Here is a 20,038-nt window from a genome sequence, read left to right on the forward strand (position 1 = left end):
CCGGTCATGTTCTTTGTTTTTTGTCTTTTTTTTCTTGTGTTATCTGCGTGACTATTCCAGTGTTCCGGTCATGTTCTTTGTTTTTTGTCTTTTTTTTCTTGTGTTATCTGCGTGACTATTCCAGTGTTCCGGTCATGTTCTTTGTTTTTTGTCTTTTTTTTCTTGTGTTATCTGCGTGACTATTCCAGTGTTCCGGTCATGTTCTTTGTTTTTTGTCTTTTTTTTTCTTGTGTTATCTGCGTGACTATTCCAGTGTTCGGTCTTTGGGACTTGCATATGAGAGTGGATAGAGTTATCAGAGCTTATTTCTTGGGTGGCATTGAAAATTGGGTTGGGCAAAATGTTTTGTTAGTGGGATGGATTGTAAAGGACCTGCCTCGTATGACTTAAGAAATCGTAATGACACGATTGCAAATAAACCATACCCCCGGCCGGGATTGAACCCGCGGTCATAGAGTCTCATATGGACCAACAGGCCTGCTGCAGTGTTTCTCCTTTCTTATGTTCTTATGTTCATGTTCCCTGCTTTTGTCATTTTTTATTGTTTTATCTGCTTAACTATTCCAGTGTTCCGGTCATGTTTGATTTTTGTCTTTTTTTTTTCCTTGCGTTATCTGCGTAACTATTTCAGTGTTCCGGTCATGTTCTTCGATTTTGTCCTTTAATAATCAATAGACAATACTTCGTCATCATATTCAATAAATTCACGCTGCCCACCATAAAAAAAAAAATGGACGCCCTTTAACTTAGTCTACAAGGTAATCCAGCGACCTGGGTAGTCTTTGAATATCGAGATAAATATGTTAGAATACATTGAGGTTACATTGGATGGTTTTACATTTGTATGTTAGAATTTGGTCACACTTTTATGGAAACATTATTACATATTCTAACGAAGGTTGATTATGCAAAGCGTTTCGGATAGAAAGACAGTTGCAGAGAAAGGTTTCAATGTAACAGCGTTACGTTATGTATAGAGCTTTATCAAGTTGATGACTGATTAATTTGATTAAGCTCTCCTTAAAGCGATACTTTATCATAAATGCTTGATATATACCTATACCTTCAGTACTATCGGCAGTACGCTGCGGCTGTAATTAATTTATGACGTGTTTGTGATTGATGCCACAAGTTTCTTCCTATCACTGGTTGTTCATTACATACATAACCTTCAAACACAGGTTTTAGAATGGTAGTTAATATTAATCATTATTTATTATATATACATAGAGAATATATTCACAACTAGACAAGCTCCGTCTTCAAATTGGTGCAGGACTGACAAATTTCATATTTTTTCCAATCCTCAGTTTGTGTGAGAGTTATTCGAGCCACGGTATTGTTATTGTACTTTGTAGTGAAAGAAGTTAAAAGCTATTTATTTTGCAGATGTCGTGCAGTAATGGAGTGTCGGCGGTGCCAGAGACAATGAAGGGACAGAAGGCACCGCAGGTGCAGGAGGCACTGGTGAGGGAAGCTCTCCAGTACGACCAAGGACAGGACGCTCGCCTCCTCTCCTGGTCCTCTCATTATTTCACCAACAAGGGCGACAACTACGTGGCCGTCATCAATAGCGTCAGTGTCAAGTTCTCTAAGGACGGCTGCGAGCAAGAAGTTTCTTACGTAGTCAAGATGAAGCAACTCCAGAACAAAACTATGAAGAATGATTTCGATGACATGGTGTTTCAGAAAGAAGGCAAATTTTATACCGACTTAATGCCACTCATCAACCACGAACTGACAGCTATTGGGCAGGACCCACTGAGAGTTCCCCGCTGTCTACACGACGACTGGGATGAAAAAAAAGATCAATTATTTCTTGAAGATCTACGGCATCGTGGATTTAAGTTACACGACCGCAAGCAAGCTCTTAGTGTGCCCCACGCTGCTCTTGTGCTCCGAGAGCTGGCTAGACTCCACGCTGTCTCGTTCTTGGTGCTCTCTAAAATTTCTAAAGAGCAGCTGGCTTCCAAATTCAAGTTCCTTACTTGGGCAATGTACAATTACTCGGAACAAACCAAAAAGGCTTTTCATATGTTGATATCAGGCAGCCTACAGACAGCTTCAGAGCTAGCGGAGGCGGCGGGCAGGGAAGACATGAGTGAGTGGTTCAGGACCTTGGCATCCCAGGGCACAGAAGTATTGATAAACCAAACAGGCGAAGCCTCTGTCTTTGACGTGATCAGCCATGGTGATTGCTGGATCAACAATTTACTCTTTAGGTCAGCACTTGTCTTTGTAATAAAGTTATTGCATGTATATATGTCGCAAACGAGCCCACGTAGAAGCAATAAAATAACCACATGAGTTCTGTATATTCCGGTGTCACTCAGACCTCAGTGTCTTATATACAGGATGGACTGTGTCTCATGCATGGACCTCACTTTGTATATATTCTGAGAAGTGTAATATTCATGTGCATGTACTTTTAACAGCAGTGTATATACACTTATAGAAGAGTGTATCTCAGTATATACACACACTCAAAGTTGACCTTAATTCCTGCATTAGGAATTAAACTATCCGTGACTGGTGGTGTACAGTGGATATACATCCTTAATGATCCTGGTGTAGTCTATAAAACTTAATAAACTGTCTAATCAATAGACACCTGATATATAAAAGAAAAAGCGTCGGTCAAAATCTAAACATAAATCCAGGACTTCATACAATAGATGTACGTATATCGAACAAGCACTTAGAATTAAATAACTATTCAAAGTGGTTAAATTACTTTAATATACGACAGTTTAGATGTCTAACAGAAAATATACCAAATCCCTTCAGAGCGCAGGCACTGTACTGCCCACCTCCAAGACTCAAGTCTTTATCAGCCACTTATGTTGTACCAACCACCGCTTAACCTCTCTATTGAGCCCTTAAAACCACTTATCATAACTTAAAAGTTTTCTTGGTTACAGCGACCACCAGCAACAGTATCAAACAACCACTAACACAAGCAAAAATCTCGTCACTTAAAATTGATGATCACCGTATTAAGGGTAATTAATGTATATTTATCTTCACTCAGTCTTGGCCAGTATGTTTTAGGAAGCAAAAACAATCTTGTTATTGTCAAGTTAAATGGCTACCACGGCTTCTTTCTCAGAGGTTTAAATTAAAATATTTAATGCTTGTTCTCTCCAGTGAGGATTAGATTACACATATTTGCCTGTTTAAAATAGCCAGAAGCACACAGATGAGTCTTACTTGGTACAGTTACGAGGCGAGTTTTTTTTTTTTTATAGAAATTTAGCCAATAATGTACAGTGTCAGTTGTCCACCCCATTGTTTACAATTGAACAGTATGAAGAAGCCTATTTCCAAAATTAAATTTCGAAGCATCATGCAGGTGTAGCAATATCATCACCAAGTAATATTTACAGTGATCACAGCGAAAAAAATGTGATAGAACTTGAAAACAATATTTTGGATAGATAAAAAGCTTTAAAAATGTGAAATGGTGCATCTCCATTACTAATGAGTGTGTATAAAAAAAGAAATTATCAAGTAGAAGGAGAGTATACAACGTTATAATAAATATAATTAGGATTTACACAACTTGTATTTGCAATTTTATATATCATGTGTTAATGGTTTTAGTAAACAGAGAAGCGGGCGAATATGTGTGTGTGTGTGTGTGTGTGTGTGTGTGTGTGTGTGTGTGTGTGTGTGTGTGTGTGTGTGTGTGTGTGTGTGTGTGCTTTATAACATGCAGGTACTGGTGTGGGTGTTGCACACACACGTGATTAGTGGCAAGTATATTTGCTGCACTTGTGTTCTGTGTTGATTATATTTGGTTAAGTCCTTACATCATATTGATGTTTCAGAGATGACAACAAGGGTGATCCAATAGAAGTAATGCTGCTGGACTTCCAGTTGTGTCGCAAGACATCACTCGCCTTTGACCTCAACTACTTCTTATTCAGCAGCCTCGTCGCCTCCGACAGGAACGACAAACTGGAGCACCTTCTGGCTACCTATCACACCTCCTTCAAGGATGTGATGGAGGCGGCGGAGGCGGCCATGCCCTTCACACTGGCCGAGCTCACCAAAGAGTTCTACAGAAGGAATATAGTGGGTCTTATTTACGGTGCCCTGGCCATCCCAGCTCTGGTGTGTGAGGCGCAGGATGCACAGGAGTTTGATGTATCTTCAGACAAAAACACACATAAGTATGTCGTGAAGAAACGACAAAATGCTCTCAACATGCTAAAAACAAATTCACTGATGCCGTATAGACTAGCTAGTTTGTATGAAGACGTTAGGCTTTACACTAGTAGGCTTACCACATAAACTACGAAGACTTTATACTTGTTGGCCTGCCATGTAAACTATGAAGATGTATTTTACCACCTAAACTACGACATCGTGAAGCTTATCACTAATAAGGTTACCGCATACACTAGCAGGACTTGAAGCCACTGATAAACCCTATCACGCACGCTAGCAGGTCATGAGGCTTTATACTGATAAACCGATCACGCACCCTAACAGGTCATGAGGTTTTATACTGATAAAATCATCACGCACCCTAACAGGTCGTGAGGCCTTATACTGATAAAATCATCACGCACCCTAACAGGTCGTGAGGCCTTATACTGATAAAATCATCACGCACCCTAACAGGTCGTGAGGCCTTATACTGATAAAATCATCACGCACCCTAACAGGTCGTGAGGCCTTATACTGATAAAATCAACACGCACCCTAACAGGTCGTGAGGCCTTATGCTGATAAAATCATCATGCACCCTAACAAGTCGTGAGGCCTTATGCTGATAAAATCATCATGCACCCTAACAAGTCGTGAGGCCTTATACTGATAAAATCATCATGCACCCTAACAAGTCGTGAGGCCTTGTACTGATAAAATCATCATGCACCCTAACAAGTCGTGAGGCCTTGTACTGATAAAATCATCATGCACCCTAACAAGTCGTGAGGCCTTATACTGATAAAATCATCATGCACCCTAACACCCTAACAGGTCGTAAAGAACAGCATTATGCTGTCTGGAGTAACCAACGTTCTTAGAGACAGTAAAATGCAGATCATATTCGTACGTAAATGAAGGTTAATTCACTGTAATCTAGCCTAGCCTTGACGTTGACAATTTGCAAGTGGATCATGAGCACTTGACAAGACACTTGCCACATTAAAGTGTTTTTGATCACGTGTTAATTAATCAAAGGAATGTTTACGAATGTTAAATAACAGTAACTGCAATTAATGCTAATTTAGACTGAGTAGCAGTAATAATAATAACTGTATTTCAGATAATTGTACATACACAATACCATTTAGGCCTAAACGTCTAGACCTATGTAGCACAAGATATATATACCGAGTGGTGTATTTATCTATGTCCACATGCCAAGAGCTTACTTAAACCCTTATTATAGGCACTGAAGTATTTTTGTCTTGTGGGAAAAAATGTTACATGTAGCCTAAATGACACTAGTATAGTCGATAGGCTTTCAACCCCATTAACCAAGCGACCTCCATAGACCTATCCATGACCCACTCAGGCCACAGCTATGCAATTATGACACTCAGAAGTGCTAAACCTACAAGGACAGCCATGCAATAATAGCTCACAATACCGTGGCCGAAACAATTTGCATTTGACATACAATTCGAAATTTAAGCCGACTTAGTTAAGGTCCTACATAAACATAATTTTGTTGTTGCAAATGTTGGTATCTGTTTAGGGACAATGTTGGGGCCAGTGTTGCATAATGATATAAGAGTCAACTGAGGCCAAATCCAAGAAAAAAAACATTTGGCTGGGCTACATCAATATAATTTTATCCAATTGGATTGGAAACTGGTAGAGTAGAACATAAGAACATAAGAACATAAGAACGAAGGAACACTGCAGAAGGCCTACTGGCCCATGCGAGGCAGGTCCAAGTCCCTACCGGCTTAAGCCAATGCACCCAACCTAGTCAGGTCAGGTCACATTGACTTAAGGGAGGAACACGGCAACCGACCTGTTAGCACAAGCTATCAGGTCCAACTCACACCCACCCACATCTACTCATGTATTTATCCAACCTATTTTTAAAGCTACACAACGTTCTGGCCTCTATAACGGTACTTGGGAGTTTGTTCCACTCATCCACAACTCTATTACCAAACCAGTACTTTCCTATATCCCTCCTGAATCTGAATTTTTCCAACTTAAAACCATTGCTGCGAGTCCTGTCTAGGCTAGATATTTTCAGCACACTATTTACATCCCCTTTATTTATTCCTGTCTTCCACTTATAAACCTCAATCATATCCCCCCTAATTCTACGTCTTTCTAGAGAGTGCAGTTTCAGGGCCCTTAGTCTATCCTCATAGGGAAGGTTTCTGATACATGGGATCATCTTTGTCATCCTCCTTTGTACATTTTCCAGAGAATTTATATCCATTCTGTAATACGGTAACATTTCTTGCCAAATCATAATTCTAGCGATTTTTTCCCCCTAGTGTTTGAGTTTTATCGGGTCACCAAGGTGAGCTTTATCGGGTCACTAAGGTGAGCTTTATCGGGTCACCAAGGTGAGCTTTATCGGGTCACCAAGGTGAGCTTTATCGGGTCACTAAGGTGAGCTTTATCGGGTCACCAAGGTGAGCTTTATCAGGTCATCAAGGTGAGCTTTATCAGGTCACCAAGGTGAGCTTTATCAGGTCACCAACCTCATCAGTAAACGATTGATGTATAACCCATTCGGGCTTAGCTCACTTTTTGAAAACAGCAACAATTATCATATATATATTAGTATTAATTGCCGTCCAATTCATTCTAATGAGGACACTAGAGCACTCCAGGATGATTTGAATACTGATGCAATGGTCGGAGAAGTGGCAGATGCAGTTTAATATTGACAAATGCAAAGTTCTAAATGTTGGACAGGTAAATAACCATGCCACATATAAATTAAATAATGTAGCTCTTAGTACTACTGATTGCGAAAAAGATTTAGGAGTTCTGGTTAGCAGTAATCTAAACCAAGACAACAGTGCATTAGTGTTCGCAATAAAGCTAACAGAATTCTTGGCTTCATATCTCGAAGTATAAATAATAGAAGTCGTCAGGTTGTTCTTCAATTCTATATATCCTTGGTTAGGCCTCATTTAGACTATGCTGCTCAGTTCTGGTCACCATATTACAGAATGGATATAAATGCTCTGGAAAACGTACAGAGGAGGATGACAAAGTTGATCCATGTATCAGAAATCTTCCCTATGAGGATAGACTGAGGGCCTGAATCTGCACTCTCTCGAAAGGCGTAGAATTAGGGGGGATATGATCGAGGTGTATAAATGGAAAACAGGAATAAATAAAGGGGATGTAAATAGCGTGCTTAAAATTTCCAGCCAAGACAGGACTCGCAGCAGTGGTTTCAAGTTGGAAAAATTCAGATTCAAGAAGGATATAGGAAATCACTGGTTTGGTAATAGAGTTGTGGATGAGTGGAAAAAACTCCCAAGCACAGTTATAGAAGCTAAAACGTTGTGTAGTTTTAAAAATAGGTTAGATAAATGCATGAGAGGGTGTGGGTGGGTGTGAGTTGGACCTGACTAGCTTGTGCTGCTGGGTCTGGTGCCGTGCTCCTTCCTTGAGTGGAGGTGACCAGACTGGGTGGGTCATTGGACTATTCCGGGGGGGGGGTGACATGGATCTGCTCCACATGGGTCAGTAGGCCTGTTGCAGTGTTCCTTCTTTCTTATGTTCTTATGTATATCATCAACATATAGGGCATTCTTTTGAATATCTTTGTATTTCTAATAATTATCTATATTATCAGTAATGTTTATCAAAATTATGTGTATTGATTATATCATCATAGACGGTAGTGCCCGTGTAACTCAAGACTTGCTGTGAGGTAATACTTACAAATGCAGTTACAGTTATATTTGTTAAAAATGGTATATAATTTCGATAAGTTGAAGAATAAGACTCATGTGCAACAGTTAGGTATCTTTATCACTGACTGGAAGGTTTCGCCTACCCTACGCAGTAGGCTTCTTCAGTCAAATACAGAGATTAAATCAGAGGCAGCTGGCGTAGTTGCGAAGGAAAGGTGATGTAATCAGTCCATCAGTAATCAGCTACATTTATTTCTTTGAGAACAACTTGATAACTTCATCAATTTTCATCGAGAGTTTGTCTTCATGGTGAGGTGCCTCACCAGCAGTACGAGTCACTAAGACAGAATAAACGAGCATAAGTATTTCACAAAGATAACTGATCAGAAAAAAATCCAACATCAGATAGGACTGCTTGAGGCATTAAAAAAAGCGGAATATTTATCACTTCCTCTCCAGCAACCTTTGATATGTATTTGGCGAGTTTCGAGAGTTTTTTTTTTCTTCTTCCGGAGCCCGGCCTTGGGCCAGGCTCATCTGGTGTTTGCCTGGTCTGCCAGGCTGTTGCTAGTGGCACCCCGCTGCCCCACATATCCTTCACAGACTGGTTGATCTGGCACCTAGTGAAAGTACTTGTCCAGTTTCCTCTTGAAGACTTCTACACTTGTTCCATCAGTTTTTCTTACATCTTCTGGTAAGATATTGAATGGTCTGGATCCACAGACGTTGATACACTGTTCTCTGACTGTACCCACTGCACCCCTACTTTTCACTGGCTTTAATTCGCACTTCCTCCCATATCTGCAGATATTACACAAGGCCCTCAAGTACCTTCCACGTATATATATTAACATGCATCTCTCTTCTGCTCCAGTGAGCACATGTTTAGGATGTTGATGTGTTCCCAGTAATTTAAATGTTTTGTTGGCTCTATGTGGGCCGTAAATGATCTGTATCTGTTCCAGCTCTAATATCTCTTCTACCTTGAACAGGGCCGTCAATACTGAACAATACTTTAAATGAGAGAGCACAAGTGATTTGAAAAGTGTCACCATTGGCACTATTTACCTTGTTTTGAAAGTTTTCATTATCCATCGTCATTTTCCTGGCTGTCGTGATATTGGTTTTATTGTTTTCCTTGAAAGTTTAGCCGACATAATTACCCCCAGGTCTTTCATGCGTTCCATTCATTCTATTTGATGATCCTCTTGAGTTTTGTATACAATGTTCCATTTGAGTTCTTCATTCTTTCCATACCTAAGCAGCTGGAATTTATCACTATTTAACGTAATATTGTTCTCCACTGCCCTCTGGAAAATCCTATTTGTATCTTCCTGTAGTTTTTCAATTTTTCGTGTTTATTTTGGTGGCATCTGAAAATGATGATACAAAACTGTGGAGAGTGTTTTTTTATCTATGTCTGCTACAAGGATAAAAAAAAACAGTAGAGGCACCAGGACAGTGTCTTGGGGACTGAACTTTTTATCTCGCTAATACTGGATTCTGCTCTGTTTACTACTAATCTGTTTTCTCTCAGAAACCTGAAACAATCTTACCTTCTTTTTGATCTCTGTGGCCCTCATTTTGTGTGCAATCACTGCATGAGTACATTTGTCAAACGCCTCTGCAAAATTCGTTAGTATCACATCTGCGTCTTTCCACCTGCGAAGGTGACTTACATCACTTCCGGCCAGAGTGTTGTCTGGAGGAAGAGGTTAGATAATGTTCATATGCAACCCCAGGAAGCGAACGCCATAATTCTGAAATACTTGCATGGTGGATGAAAGTGTGATTTGTCATCCTTTCCTGTTAGTGTGTCTAGCTGCAAACATACACGTCGCCTTCGGTAGTGGAAAAATTTCACACATTTCCATGCCTGTGCCGTCGCTCGTAGACTACAAGAACAAGCCCAAGCCTTACCAGTCCTCCACAGCTTCGCGGGCTCTGATACTGCACTGGAAGGGTAAGAGTCATAACCCCAATTCACAGAAGATTTTTCCTAAGTCGCAGTCACTCCATCCTATGAGCTGGACGTGGACAACTTCTTCATACACATTGAACACTACTCAGTTGTCCTCTACTACAAGACCAAAACCCAGCACTCTATCAACGAGACAAATAGATATATTCCTCAAAAAAAAGTCCAAATCGATGGAAAACATCCAGTCTACGCAGGACACCACGTTTGACCAGCTATCCACCAGGCTATGATCTGGACGAAGAGTGTTGTGACCCTGCAAGAATCCCCCATCCTCTGAGGGACGAGACTGCCCTCCTGGAGAAGGCTTCTTGTGTGCGCACCACACTCCCCGTGGAAACACACAGTGAGCTGCTCAAGAATGCATCTCACAAACACAACCCACATGTACATAAAGAGCCTGTAACCCAAATGCATTCATTTAACACAAGCAATCATGTTGATTTTGCCGCCATTGTTCTATTCAAATACTTTAATATCGACAAAACCTACATGTGTAATGCACAGGGCGCTCGTGTATTGTCTTGAGAACACCTCAACAGAGTTGTACCGTACACAAAACTAAATAGTTTTATTAGTGTCATTAACAGAGGTGATTAAATTTGCCACTACACATGCTGTCTATCGTAACAAATATATTGTGATTGGATGGTTAAAAAACAGTTTAAAATGATACCTTATACTTTATAAGTAAAAAAAAAAATTCAGGGTACCCAAGCACAATATTTATCACAAAGTGCTCAAGAAAAAAAAAATTATATCCAGAATGTCCCCACTTTTTCTTGAAGTTGTGTACACAACCTGGTTTATTAATACTGAGAATACGCAAATAACCCACACAAAGAAACATCTGACGACGTTTTGGTCGGACTTCGACCATTAACTAGTCACCGTATTGTTCTTTATTCATTAATACGGAAAATTTAAGGGGTTTCTCTGTACAATATGTCTTTAAACGGGTTAAAATTCAGGGAAAAACAAAAGACGATTTCTAGATTTCTAACGACAACCTTAAATACAAACTAATTTATAATGAACCTTGTAATAAATTAATAAACAAATGCGTAACTATTTTTTATGGTCGTGGAGGAACCTTGGGCAGAGGTCATAAAAAAATTATTATGGAAATATAAAACTCAAAAAATGTGAGGCAATTATTTTTGATCCAAGGAATGTGCAGGTGACTCCAGTGCCTTGGATCATTATTATTATTATTATGATCATAATCTTAGAACAGATGAGGCAATCAGAATGATCCCCCAGAGTTGACAGCCTCGCTGTCAGACACTGATAGTTGACAGCCTCGCTGTCAGACACTGATAGTTGACAGACTCGCTGTCAGACACTGATAGTTGACAGCCTCGCTGTCAGACACTGATAGTTGACAGCCTCGCTGTCAGACACTGATAGTTGACAGCCTCGCTGTCAGACACTGATAGTTGACAGCCTCGCTGTCAGACACTGATAGTTGACAGCCTCGCTGTCAGACACTGATGACACCCTCGCTGTCAGACACTGATAGTTGACACCCTCGCTGTCAGACACTGATAGTTGACACCCTCGCTGACAGATACTGATGACACCCTCGCTGACAGATACTGATAGTTGACACCTTCGCTGACAGACACTGATAGTTGACACCCTCGCTGACAGACACTGATAGTTGACACCCTCGCTGACAGACACTGTTAGTTGACACCCTCGCTGTCAGACACTGATAGTTGACACCCTCGCTGACAGACACTGATAGTTGACACCCTCGCTGACAGACACAGATAGTTGACAGCCTCGCTGTCAGACACAGTTGACAGCCTCGCTGTCAGACACTGATAGTTGACACCCTCGCTGTCAGACATTGATGACACCCTCGCTGACAGATACTGATAGTTGACACCCTCGCTGACAGACACTGATAGTTGACACCCTCGCTGTCAGACACTAATAGTTGACACCCTCGCTGACAGACACTGATGAAATCTGAGAAGCAACCCCTGTCACCCCCAACAATGTCACCGATGACGCTGTCTTGTTACCATTAATTTTACCAGAGTTATACTTGCAAAAGTGACTGTATCATCCCAGGCAGGTTCTTCAGAGAGGTTACTCTGGCATATGACCACAGCACATCAAAAAAATATTTCTATAGACATAAGAGTATTGGATTGAGTGGAGGCAAGTGGTTTATTTTAGGATTCGACGTGCTGTTGGAGTGTGAGCAAAGTAATATTTATCAAGGTATTCAGGGAAACTGGTTAGCCGGACTTGAGTCCTGGAGGTGGGATAGTACAATTCCAGGAAGGGTGCTGGGGGGGGGTGCGTTTCTGTTTAGAGGGTCATCTGAACTACGATGTCAGCGTTTCTTTTAAGACAGTGATTGGCTGAATGATGGTAAAGTGTTCTCTTTGTAGAGTAACCTTTCCGCGGCCGCTTCTTTATAAGTCAAGACCACAGCCACTTCTTAATAACTTGGAGTCACACACAGGACACGCCAACAAAATCTCTGTAAAACTAATACCGGTGTCACATGGGTTTCAGAGGCAAAACAAAGCACAAAAAAATCTTATGTTAGAAGGGTAATAGTCCAGGATTACCCATGAAAGGCCAGCGGAGTGTGGCTTATTTTTGTTGCATTTAAACCATACCACGGGTGGGGATAGAACCCGCGATCAGAGAGTCTCAAAACTCCAGACCGTCGCGTTAGCCACTGGGCCAGCTAGCCACAATAAGATTCATTGATCGTATTGTGGCTAGCTGGCCCAGTGGCTAACGCGACGGTCTGGAGTTTTGAGACTCTCTGATCGCAGGTTGTAACCCCACCCGTGGTATGGTTTGTTTGCAATCGTGTCATTACGATTTCGTGAGTCGTTTCGTTGCATTTCTTAGCTTCTCACCGATGAAATCACTCACAACAGTTGACCAATTTTTGAGGTATCTACTGATAGGTAAACATGGGTGGCAAGTATTTGAAAATCTTCCCAACTGTATTTTGCTGGGACCAGGTTAGTATTCAGGGCCATGATCAAGCAGATTCAGCCTCTCGGTCAGCTATTCAGGGCCTGCCAATTTCCCATTGAATTCTTCCTTTCTTGGACCATTTTTCGGTATTCTCTCAATATTGTTTTTGCGTGTGTGTGACCCAATTCATGTCTGCATAAATAACTTATTACAGTTATAACCAGATATAAACATGTAAACAGTTCATTACCACTAACTTGTTCAGATATCAAAACTTTACAGCCCAGTCCCTTTGTCCATTATGTACCTCTATGTTTTGATTACTATCACAGGATGGGTATGGGGTGCATAATAAAGAAATTAAACTCTGTCATCAACCCTGCACCCACTGACAACATCGTTGGTCCTGAGCGAATTGTTTTCTATCGAGCCACTTTTAGGATTCTGGTCTTCTTCCTACCACTGAATTTTTTGGGAGACTGCACTCTCACACGTTTACCCGTTGGAGACGTGCAACTCACATACCACACTGAGTAACGAGCGGCACCACACTGCGAGGACTGTCAGGTGGCACTCAACTGAACATAAATTGTCCTGTATATGAAATGGCACACAAAATTCGCTTCCAGTGTCTACACTGCCAACACTCTCACTGGCCTCCTCACTGAAAGTCCCGCCTCTGACACACACACACACACTCCCTTCGACTAACCTACTGTGCCAACATTGACTTAAATTTCACTCTTGCAGTACCACCTCATCCCCACTAACCCCCTAACTTCGAGCACCCTCTCCCCTTCACCCCTAACCATCGCACATCCCGCCACACCACTATGACCCTTACGGGCTTAGCACTTCGAATTATCTTTACCCAAAGATTCAAAACTCTGGTCCTTTCGGGGTGTGATCCGGGCACTTCACCTCTGGGCTACCAGCGCTGGAGAAAGCCAAGAATCACTGACAATTGATGCAATACCTCTGTAACCACGCGCTTAACAAGTAAACACAATTAGAGTAACAGAGTGAATGATCACAGTCATTTTGGATTTCGTATTAACTGCAATATGCGTCTACCTTGCTCTCTATCCAATCTGAGAACAGATTTTTTTTACCCCAATTTGTCTAAAATCTGTCATCTAACCTCAAATACATTTCAGCTCGTTTTTGGAGTTTAACTCTAAGGGATGATACCACCGCCCAGGACGCCACCCACAACAGTAGACTAACACCCAGGTACCTGATGATTAAGACACCTGTGCAACAGTTAGGTAACTTTGTTGAAACGTCTCGCCTACATAGTAGGCGTCTTCAGTCAAATACAGAGGTAACAAGTGTGTAGTGGTAAAATAAAGATATAATCAGTCCATCAACCTTGGAGAACTAGTACTAGGAGCAGTAGTAGTGGAAATAGTATTATTAGTAGTAGAAAAGTTATTATTGGTAGTAGGGGTAGTAGTAGAAATAGTAGTATTAATAGTAGTACTACTGTTTTATTATGACTTTCCATTCGCAAATAAAAACAAAAGCATTACTGGTGATGGAGTCCTACCCAAGGTCACATTGACTGTCCTTTCCCACCGAGGTCAAGAAGAATCCTGGATTTTGCTGTCTGGACTCCACTGGGTAAACCCAGGGTGCTACCTTTTGTACCTGGTATAGCCTCATATAACAGCACCTTAGTCTTGTATAACAGCACTCACATAACCGGCGCCCCGGTTATGTGAGTTACGTAGTTACTCTTCTCCAGACTGAGTTCAACTTAACTCTTCTCCAGACTGAGTTCAACTTAACTCTTCTCCAGACTGAGTTCAACTTAACTCTTCTCCAGACTGAGTTCAACTTAACTCTTCTCCAGACTGAGTTCAACTTAACTCTTCTCCAGACTGAGTTCAACTGAACTCTTCTCCAGGCTGAGTGACTGACCACCTCAAGTACTATTTCTCTAAGGTTGATGGATAGATTACATTATCTTCATTTCACCACTACACTTGTTACCTCTGTATTTGACTGAAGAAGTCTACTGTGTACTCGAAACGATTGAACAATAAAAACACCCAGTTGTTGCACGTGTCGTAATTATCAGCTTGTCAGTACTGTATACCATTTTCAACATACCCAGGTACCTATTTACTTCCAGGTTACCAGGAGCAACACGCATACGGAGACCTGCCCATTCATCTCGACCCGCCCAGAAACACACCCGGGTCATTCGGTTGCGAGTCAAATGAGCTACCATAAGTTAGCTACGTAACCCACATAACCGGGGCGCCAGTTATGTGAGTGCTATTATATAAGACTAAGGTGCTATTATATAAGACTAAGTTCCTGTTATATAAGACTAAGTTGCTGTTATGAGGCTATACCAGTTACAAAAGATAGCACCCTGGGTTTTCCCAGTGGAGTCCAGGCAGCAGGATCCAGGATCCTCCTTGACCTCGGGGGAAAGTAAGGACAAGGTGACCTTGGGTAGGATTCCGTCACCCGTAATGCTAATGTTTTTATTTGTGAATGGAGTCATAATAATACACTAGTACTACTATTACTACTACTACAGGCACTGTATGGCACTACTGGTTTAGCGCTCTTCTCATTATTAGAACTGGTAGTAGTAATAATCGCAGTGTGGTCGAGAGAACACTATAATAGTTGATTAAATGGAAAATCACAAGCAATTACTTTAGAAGAGCGGCGGTGGTGGTGGTGGTGGTGATGGTGACGGTGGTGGTGGTGGTGGTGGTGGTGGTGACGGTGGTGGTGGTGGTGGTGATGGTGGTGACGGTGGTGGTGGTGGTGATGGTGACGGTGCTGGTGGTGGTGACGGTGGTGGTGGTGGTGGTGGTGGTGGTGACGGTGGTGGTGGTGGATGGTGGTGGTGGTGATGGTGACGGTGCTGGTGGTGGTGGTGGTGGTGGTGGTGGTGGTGACGGTGGTGGTGGTGGTGGTGATGGTGACGGTGGTGGTGACGGTGGTGGTGGTGGTGGTGATGGTGACGGTGGTGGTGGTGGTGGTGGTGGTGGTGGTGATGGTGACGGTGGTGATGGTGACGGTGGTGGTGACGGTGGTGGTGGTGGTGATGACGGTGGTGGTGATGGTGATGACGGTGGTGATGACGGTGGTTGGGTTAAGTTAGGTTAGGTTATGTCATGTCATGATAGATTAGGTTATGTCATGTCATGATAGATTAGGTTATGTCATGTCATGTTAGGTTAGGTTATGTCATGTCATGATAGATTAGGTTATGTCATGTTAGGTTATGTCATGTCATGTTAGGTTAGGTTAGGTCATATCATGTTAGGTTAGGTTATGTCATGTCATGTTAGATTAGGTTATGTCATGTCAGGTTAGGTTATGTCATATCATGTTAGGTTAGGTTATGTCATATCATGTTAGGTTAGGTTATGTCATATCATGTTAGATTAGGTTATGTCATGTCATGTTAGATTAGGTTATGTCATGTCATGTTAGGTTAGGTTATGTCATATCATGTTAGGTTAGGTTATGTCATGTCATGTTAGATTAGGTTATGTCGTGTCATGTTAGATTAGGTTATGTCATGTCATGTTAGGTTAGGTTATGTCATATCATGTTAAGTTAGGTTATGTCATGTCAGATTAGGTTATGTCATGTCATGTTAGATTAGGTTATGTCATGTCATGTTAGGTTAGGTTATGTCATATCAGGTTAGGTTATGTCATGTCATGTTAGATTAGGTTATGTCATGTCATGTTAGATTAGGTTATGTCATGTCATGTTAGGTTAGGTTATGTCATATCATGTTAAGTTAGGTTATGTCATGTCATGTTAGATTAGGTTATGTCATGTCATGTTAGATTAGGTTATGTCATGTCATGTTAGGTTAGGTTATGTCATATCAGGTTAGGTTATGTCATGTCATGTTAGATTAGGTTATGTCATGTCATGTTAGGTTAGGTTATGTCATATCATGTTAGGTTAGGTTATGTCATGTCATGTTAGATTAGATTATGTCATGTCATGTTAGGTTAGGTTATGTCATATCATGTTAGATTAGGTTATGTCATGTCATGTTAGATTAGGTTATGTCATGTCATGTTAGATTAGGTTATGTCATGTCATGTTAGATTAGGTTATGTCATGCCATGTTAGATTAGGTTATGCCATGTCATGTCATGTTAGGTTATGTCATGTGTTATAATTCGACATGTACAACATTTGGATATCTTTATTAGGGAAGCGTTTCGCTCGCCAGTGGCTTCTTCAGTCCAAGGAAGAACGGTAGAAAAAAAAGAGGATGAGTTTGAGGTAATCAGTCCCTCAACCTGGAATTGATGTGTTGAGTCCATCAATCTTGAAAGTACATTCTTCATTCCAGGTTGAGGGACTGACTACTTCAAACTCTACCACTTCTCATTTGGACTGATGAAGCCGCTGTGTAGCGAGACGTTTCCTCAGTAAAGATTCCTAAATGCTACACATGGGTCTAATTATTCATAATTTTAGCGTGTCTACATCGATGGCTGCTACAACTTATTCAACAAACATGCTAAGAAATGACTAACACTGCAGGAGGCCTACTGGCTCATACAAGGCAGGTTCTTCTCAAACCCACTAACAAAAATAATTCCTCAACCCAATATTACCCAAGGAAAAAACTTTGATCTGCAAGTCTCACTCAGATCGTGTTTATCTAATCTAAATTTAAAACTACTCAAGGTGGAGTTTGACTGGTGTCCCTGGGTGTCAGTGGTGTCCCTGGGTGTCAGTGGTGTCCCTGGGTTTCAATGGTGTCCCTGGGTTTCACTGGTATCCCTGGGTTTCACTGGTATCCCTGGGTTTCACTGGTATCCATGGGTTTCACTGGTATCCCTGGGTTTCACTGGTATCCCTGGGTTTCACTGGTATCCCTGGGTTTCACTGGTATCCCTGGGTTTCACTGGTATCCCTGGGTTTTACTGGTATCCCTGGGTTTCATTGGTGTCCCTGGGTTTCACTGGTATCCCTGGGTTTCACTGGTATCCCTGGGTTTCACTGGTATCCCTGGGTTTCACTGTTATCCCTGGGTTTCTCTGTTATCCCTGGGTGTCACTGGTATCCCTGGATTTCATTGGTGTCCCTAGGTTTTAATGGTGTCCCTGAGTTTCATTGGTGTCCCTGGGTTTCACTGGTATCCTTGGGTTTCACTGGTATTCCTAGGTTTCACTGGTATTCCTGGGTTTCACTGTTATCCCTGGGTTTCACTGTTATCCCTGGTGTCACTGGTCTCCCTGGCTTTCACTGGTGTCCCTGGCTTTCACTGGTATCCCTGGGTTTTACTGTTATCCCTGGGTGTCACTGGTGTCCCTGGGTTTCACTGGTGTCCCTGGGTTTCACTGGTGTCCCTGGATTTCACTGGTGTCCCTGGATTTCACTGGTGTCCCTGGGTTTCACTGGTGTCCTTGGGTTTCACTGGTATCCCTGGGTTTCACTGGTATCCCTGGGTTTCACTGGTATCCCTGGGTTTCACTGGTATCCCTGGGTTTCACTGTTGTCCCTAGGTTTCAATGGTGTCCCTGGGTTTCATTCGTGTCCCTGAGTTTCACTGGTATCCCTGGGTTTCACTGGTATTCCTAGGTTTCACTGGTATTCCTGGGTTTCACTGTTATCCCTGGGTTTCACTGTTATCCCTGGGTGTCACTGGTCTCCCTGGGTTTCACTGGTGTCCCTGGGTTTCACTGGTATCCCTGGGTTTTACTGTTATCCCTGGGTGTCACTGGTGTCCCTGGGTTTCACTGGTGTCCCTGGGTTTCACTGGTGTCCCTGGGTTTCACTGGTATCCCTGGGTTTTACTGTTATCCCTGGGTGTCACTGGTATCCCTGGGTTTCACTGGTGTCCCTGGGTTTCACTGGTGTCCCTGGGTTTCACTGGTGTCCCTGGGTTTCACCGGTGTCCCTGGGTTTCACTGGTATCCCTGGGTTTCAATGGTGTCCCTGGGTTTCACTGGTGTCCCTGGGTTTCACTGTTATCCCTGGGTGTCACTGGTCTCCCTGGGTTTCACTGGTGTCCCTGGGTTTCACTGGTATCCCTGGGTTTTACTGTTATCCCTGGGTGTCACTGGTGTCCCTGGGTTTCACTGGTGTCCCTGGGTTTCACTGGTGTCCCTGGGTTTCACTGGTGTCCCTGGGTTTCACTGGTATCCCTGGGTTTTACTGTTATCCCTGGGTGTCACTGGTATCCCTGGGTTTCACTTGTGTCCCTGGGTTTCACTGGTGTCCCTGGGTTTCACTGGTGTCCCTGGGTTTCACCGGTGTCCCTGGGTTTCAATGGTGTCCCTGGGTTTCACTGGTGTCCCTGGGTTTCACTGTTATCCCTGGTTTTCACTGTTATCCCTGGATTTCACTGTTATCCCTGGGTATCACTGGTGTCCCTGGGTTTCACTGGTGTCCCTGGTGTCCCTGGGTTTCACTGGTGTCCCTGGGTGTCACTGGTGTCCCTGGGTTTCACCGGTATCCCTCGGTTTCACTGGTGTCCCTGGGTTCCACTGGTATCCCTGGGTTTCACTGGTGTCGTTGGTACGGGAGTAAATTATTGGGTAGCTTTGGATAAGAGTAATTTTTGATAACGATCTGCCTCGTATGGACCAGTAGGCTTTCTGCAGTGTTCCTCCATTCTTATGTTCTTAAGGTTTTAGCTTCAATAACCCTACTAGACAGACTGTTCCATTCATCAACTATTTCCAAACCAATACATTCCATTATCCTTTTAAATCAAAACTTAATTTCCAAGAGTGGGATTTGGTCTCTCCAAGTCCGAAACTGGTCTTGTCTCTGTAAATTCGTGACCGGTTTCCACAGCTCATAAATTATAGTCTGGCTTTCGTCAAGGACTAGTCTTGATACACAGCAAACCTACCTACCTACACTTGCTCCAGGGACCCGGTTTAGCGGGGAAGACCATGAATTCTGGAAGAGGGGCCCAGATTGGGGTGTTGACGAGCCGGGCCCCTGTAAGAGGTTGCCTTCGTAAGCTAAAAGAACATATGTAAGTAATGTAACGTTTTTAGTTGCATCTGTAGCCTTATACCTAACTTGTACTGAGGAAACGTTTCTCCACAGTGGCTTCATCAGTCCAACATAAAGAACTGAAGAAAAAAAGGAGTGTGAGGTAATCAGTCACCTCAGTCTGGAATCAATCAAGACTGATGGACTGAACACATCGACTCCAGACTGAGGGACTGATTACCTCAAACTCCTTCCCATCTTCACCACTCTTCTTTGTATTGGACTG

General features: G+C 42.4%; 1 protein-coding gene across 2 annotated transcripts in view; it reads left to right on the forward strand.

Annotated features, from left to right (window-relative positions):
* Positions 1-10,901, forward strand: part of LOC128699701 (uncharacterized oxidoreductase dhs-27-like) — a 92,106-nt gene extending 81,205 nt beyond the window's left edge. For both annotated transcript variants that reach the window (XM_070099381.1, XM_053792447.2), the window contains exons 2-3: positions 1,390-2,222; positions 3,831-10,901. In XM_070099381.1, the coding sequence (XP_069955482.1) occupies positions 1,390-2,222; positions 3,831-4,296 (1,299 nt within the window). In that variant the 3' untranslated portion in view covers positions 4,297-10,901. The remainder of the gene's footprint in view (positions 1-1,389; positions 2,223-3,830) is intronic.
* Positions 10,902-20,038: the final 9,137 nt, after the last annotated feature.

The sequence above is a fragment of the Cherax quadricarinatus genome, chromosome 67 (assembly GCF_038502225.1).
Source record: "Cherax quadricarinatus isolate ZL_2023a chromosome 67, ASM3850222v1, whole genome shotgun sequence".
Taxonomy (NCBI): domain Eukaryota; kingdom Metazoa; phylum Arthropoda; class Malacostraca; order Decapoda; family Parastacidae; genus Cherax; species Cherax quadricarinatus.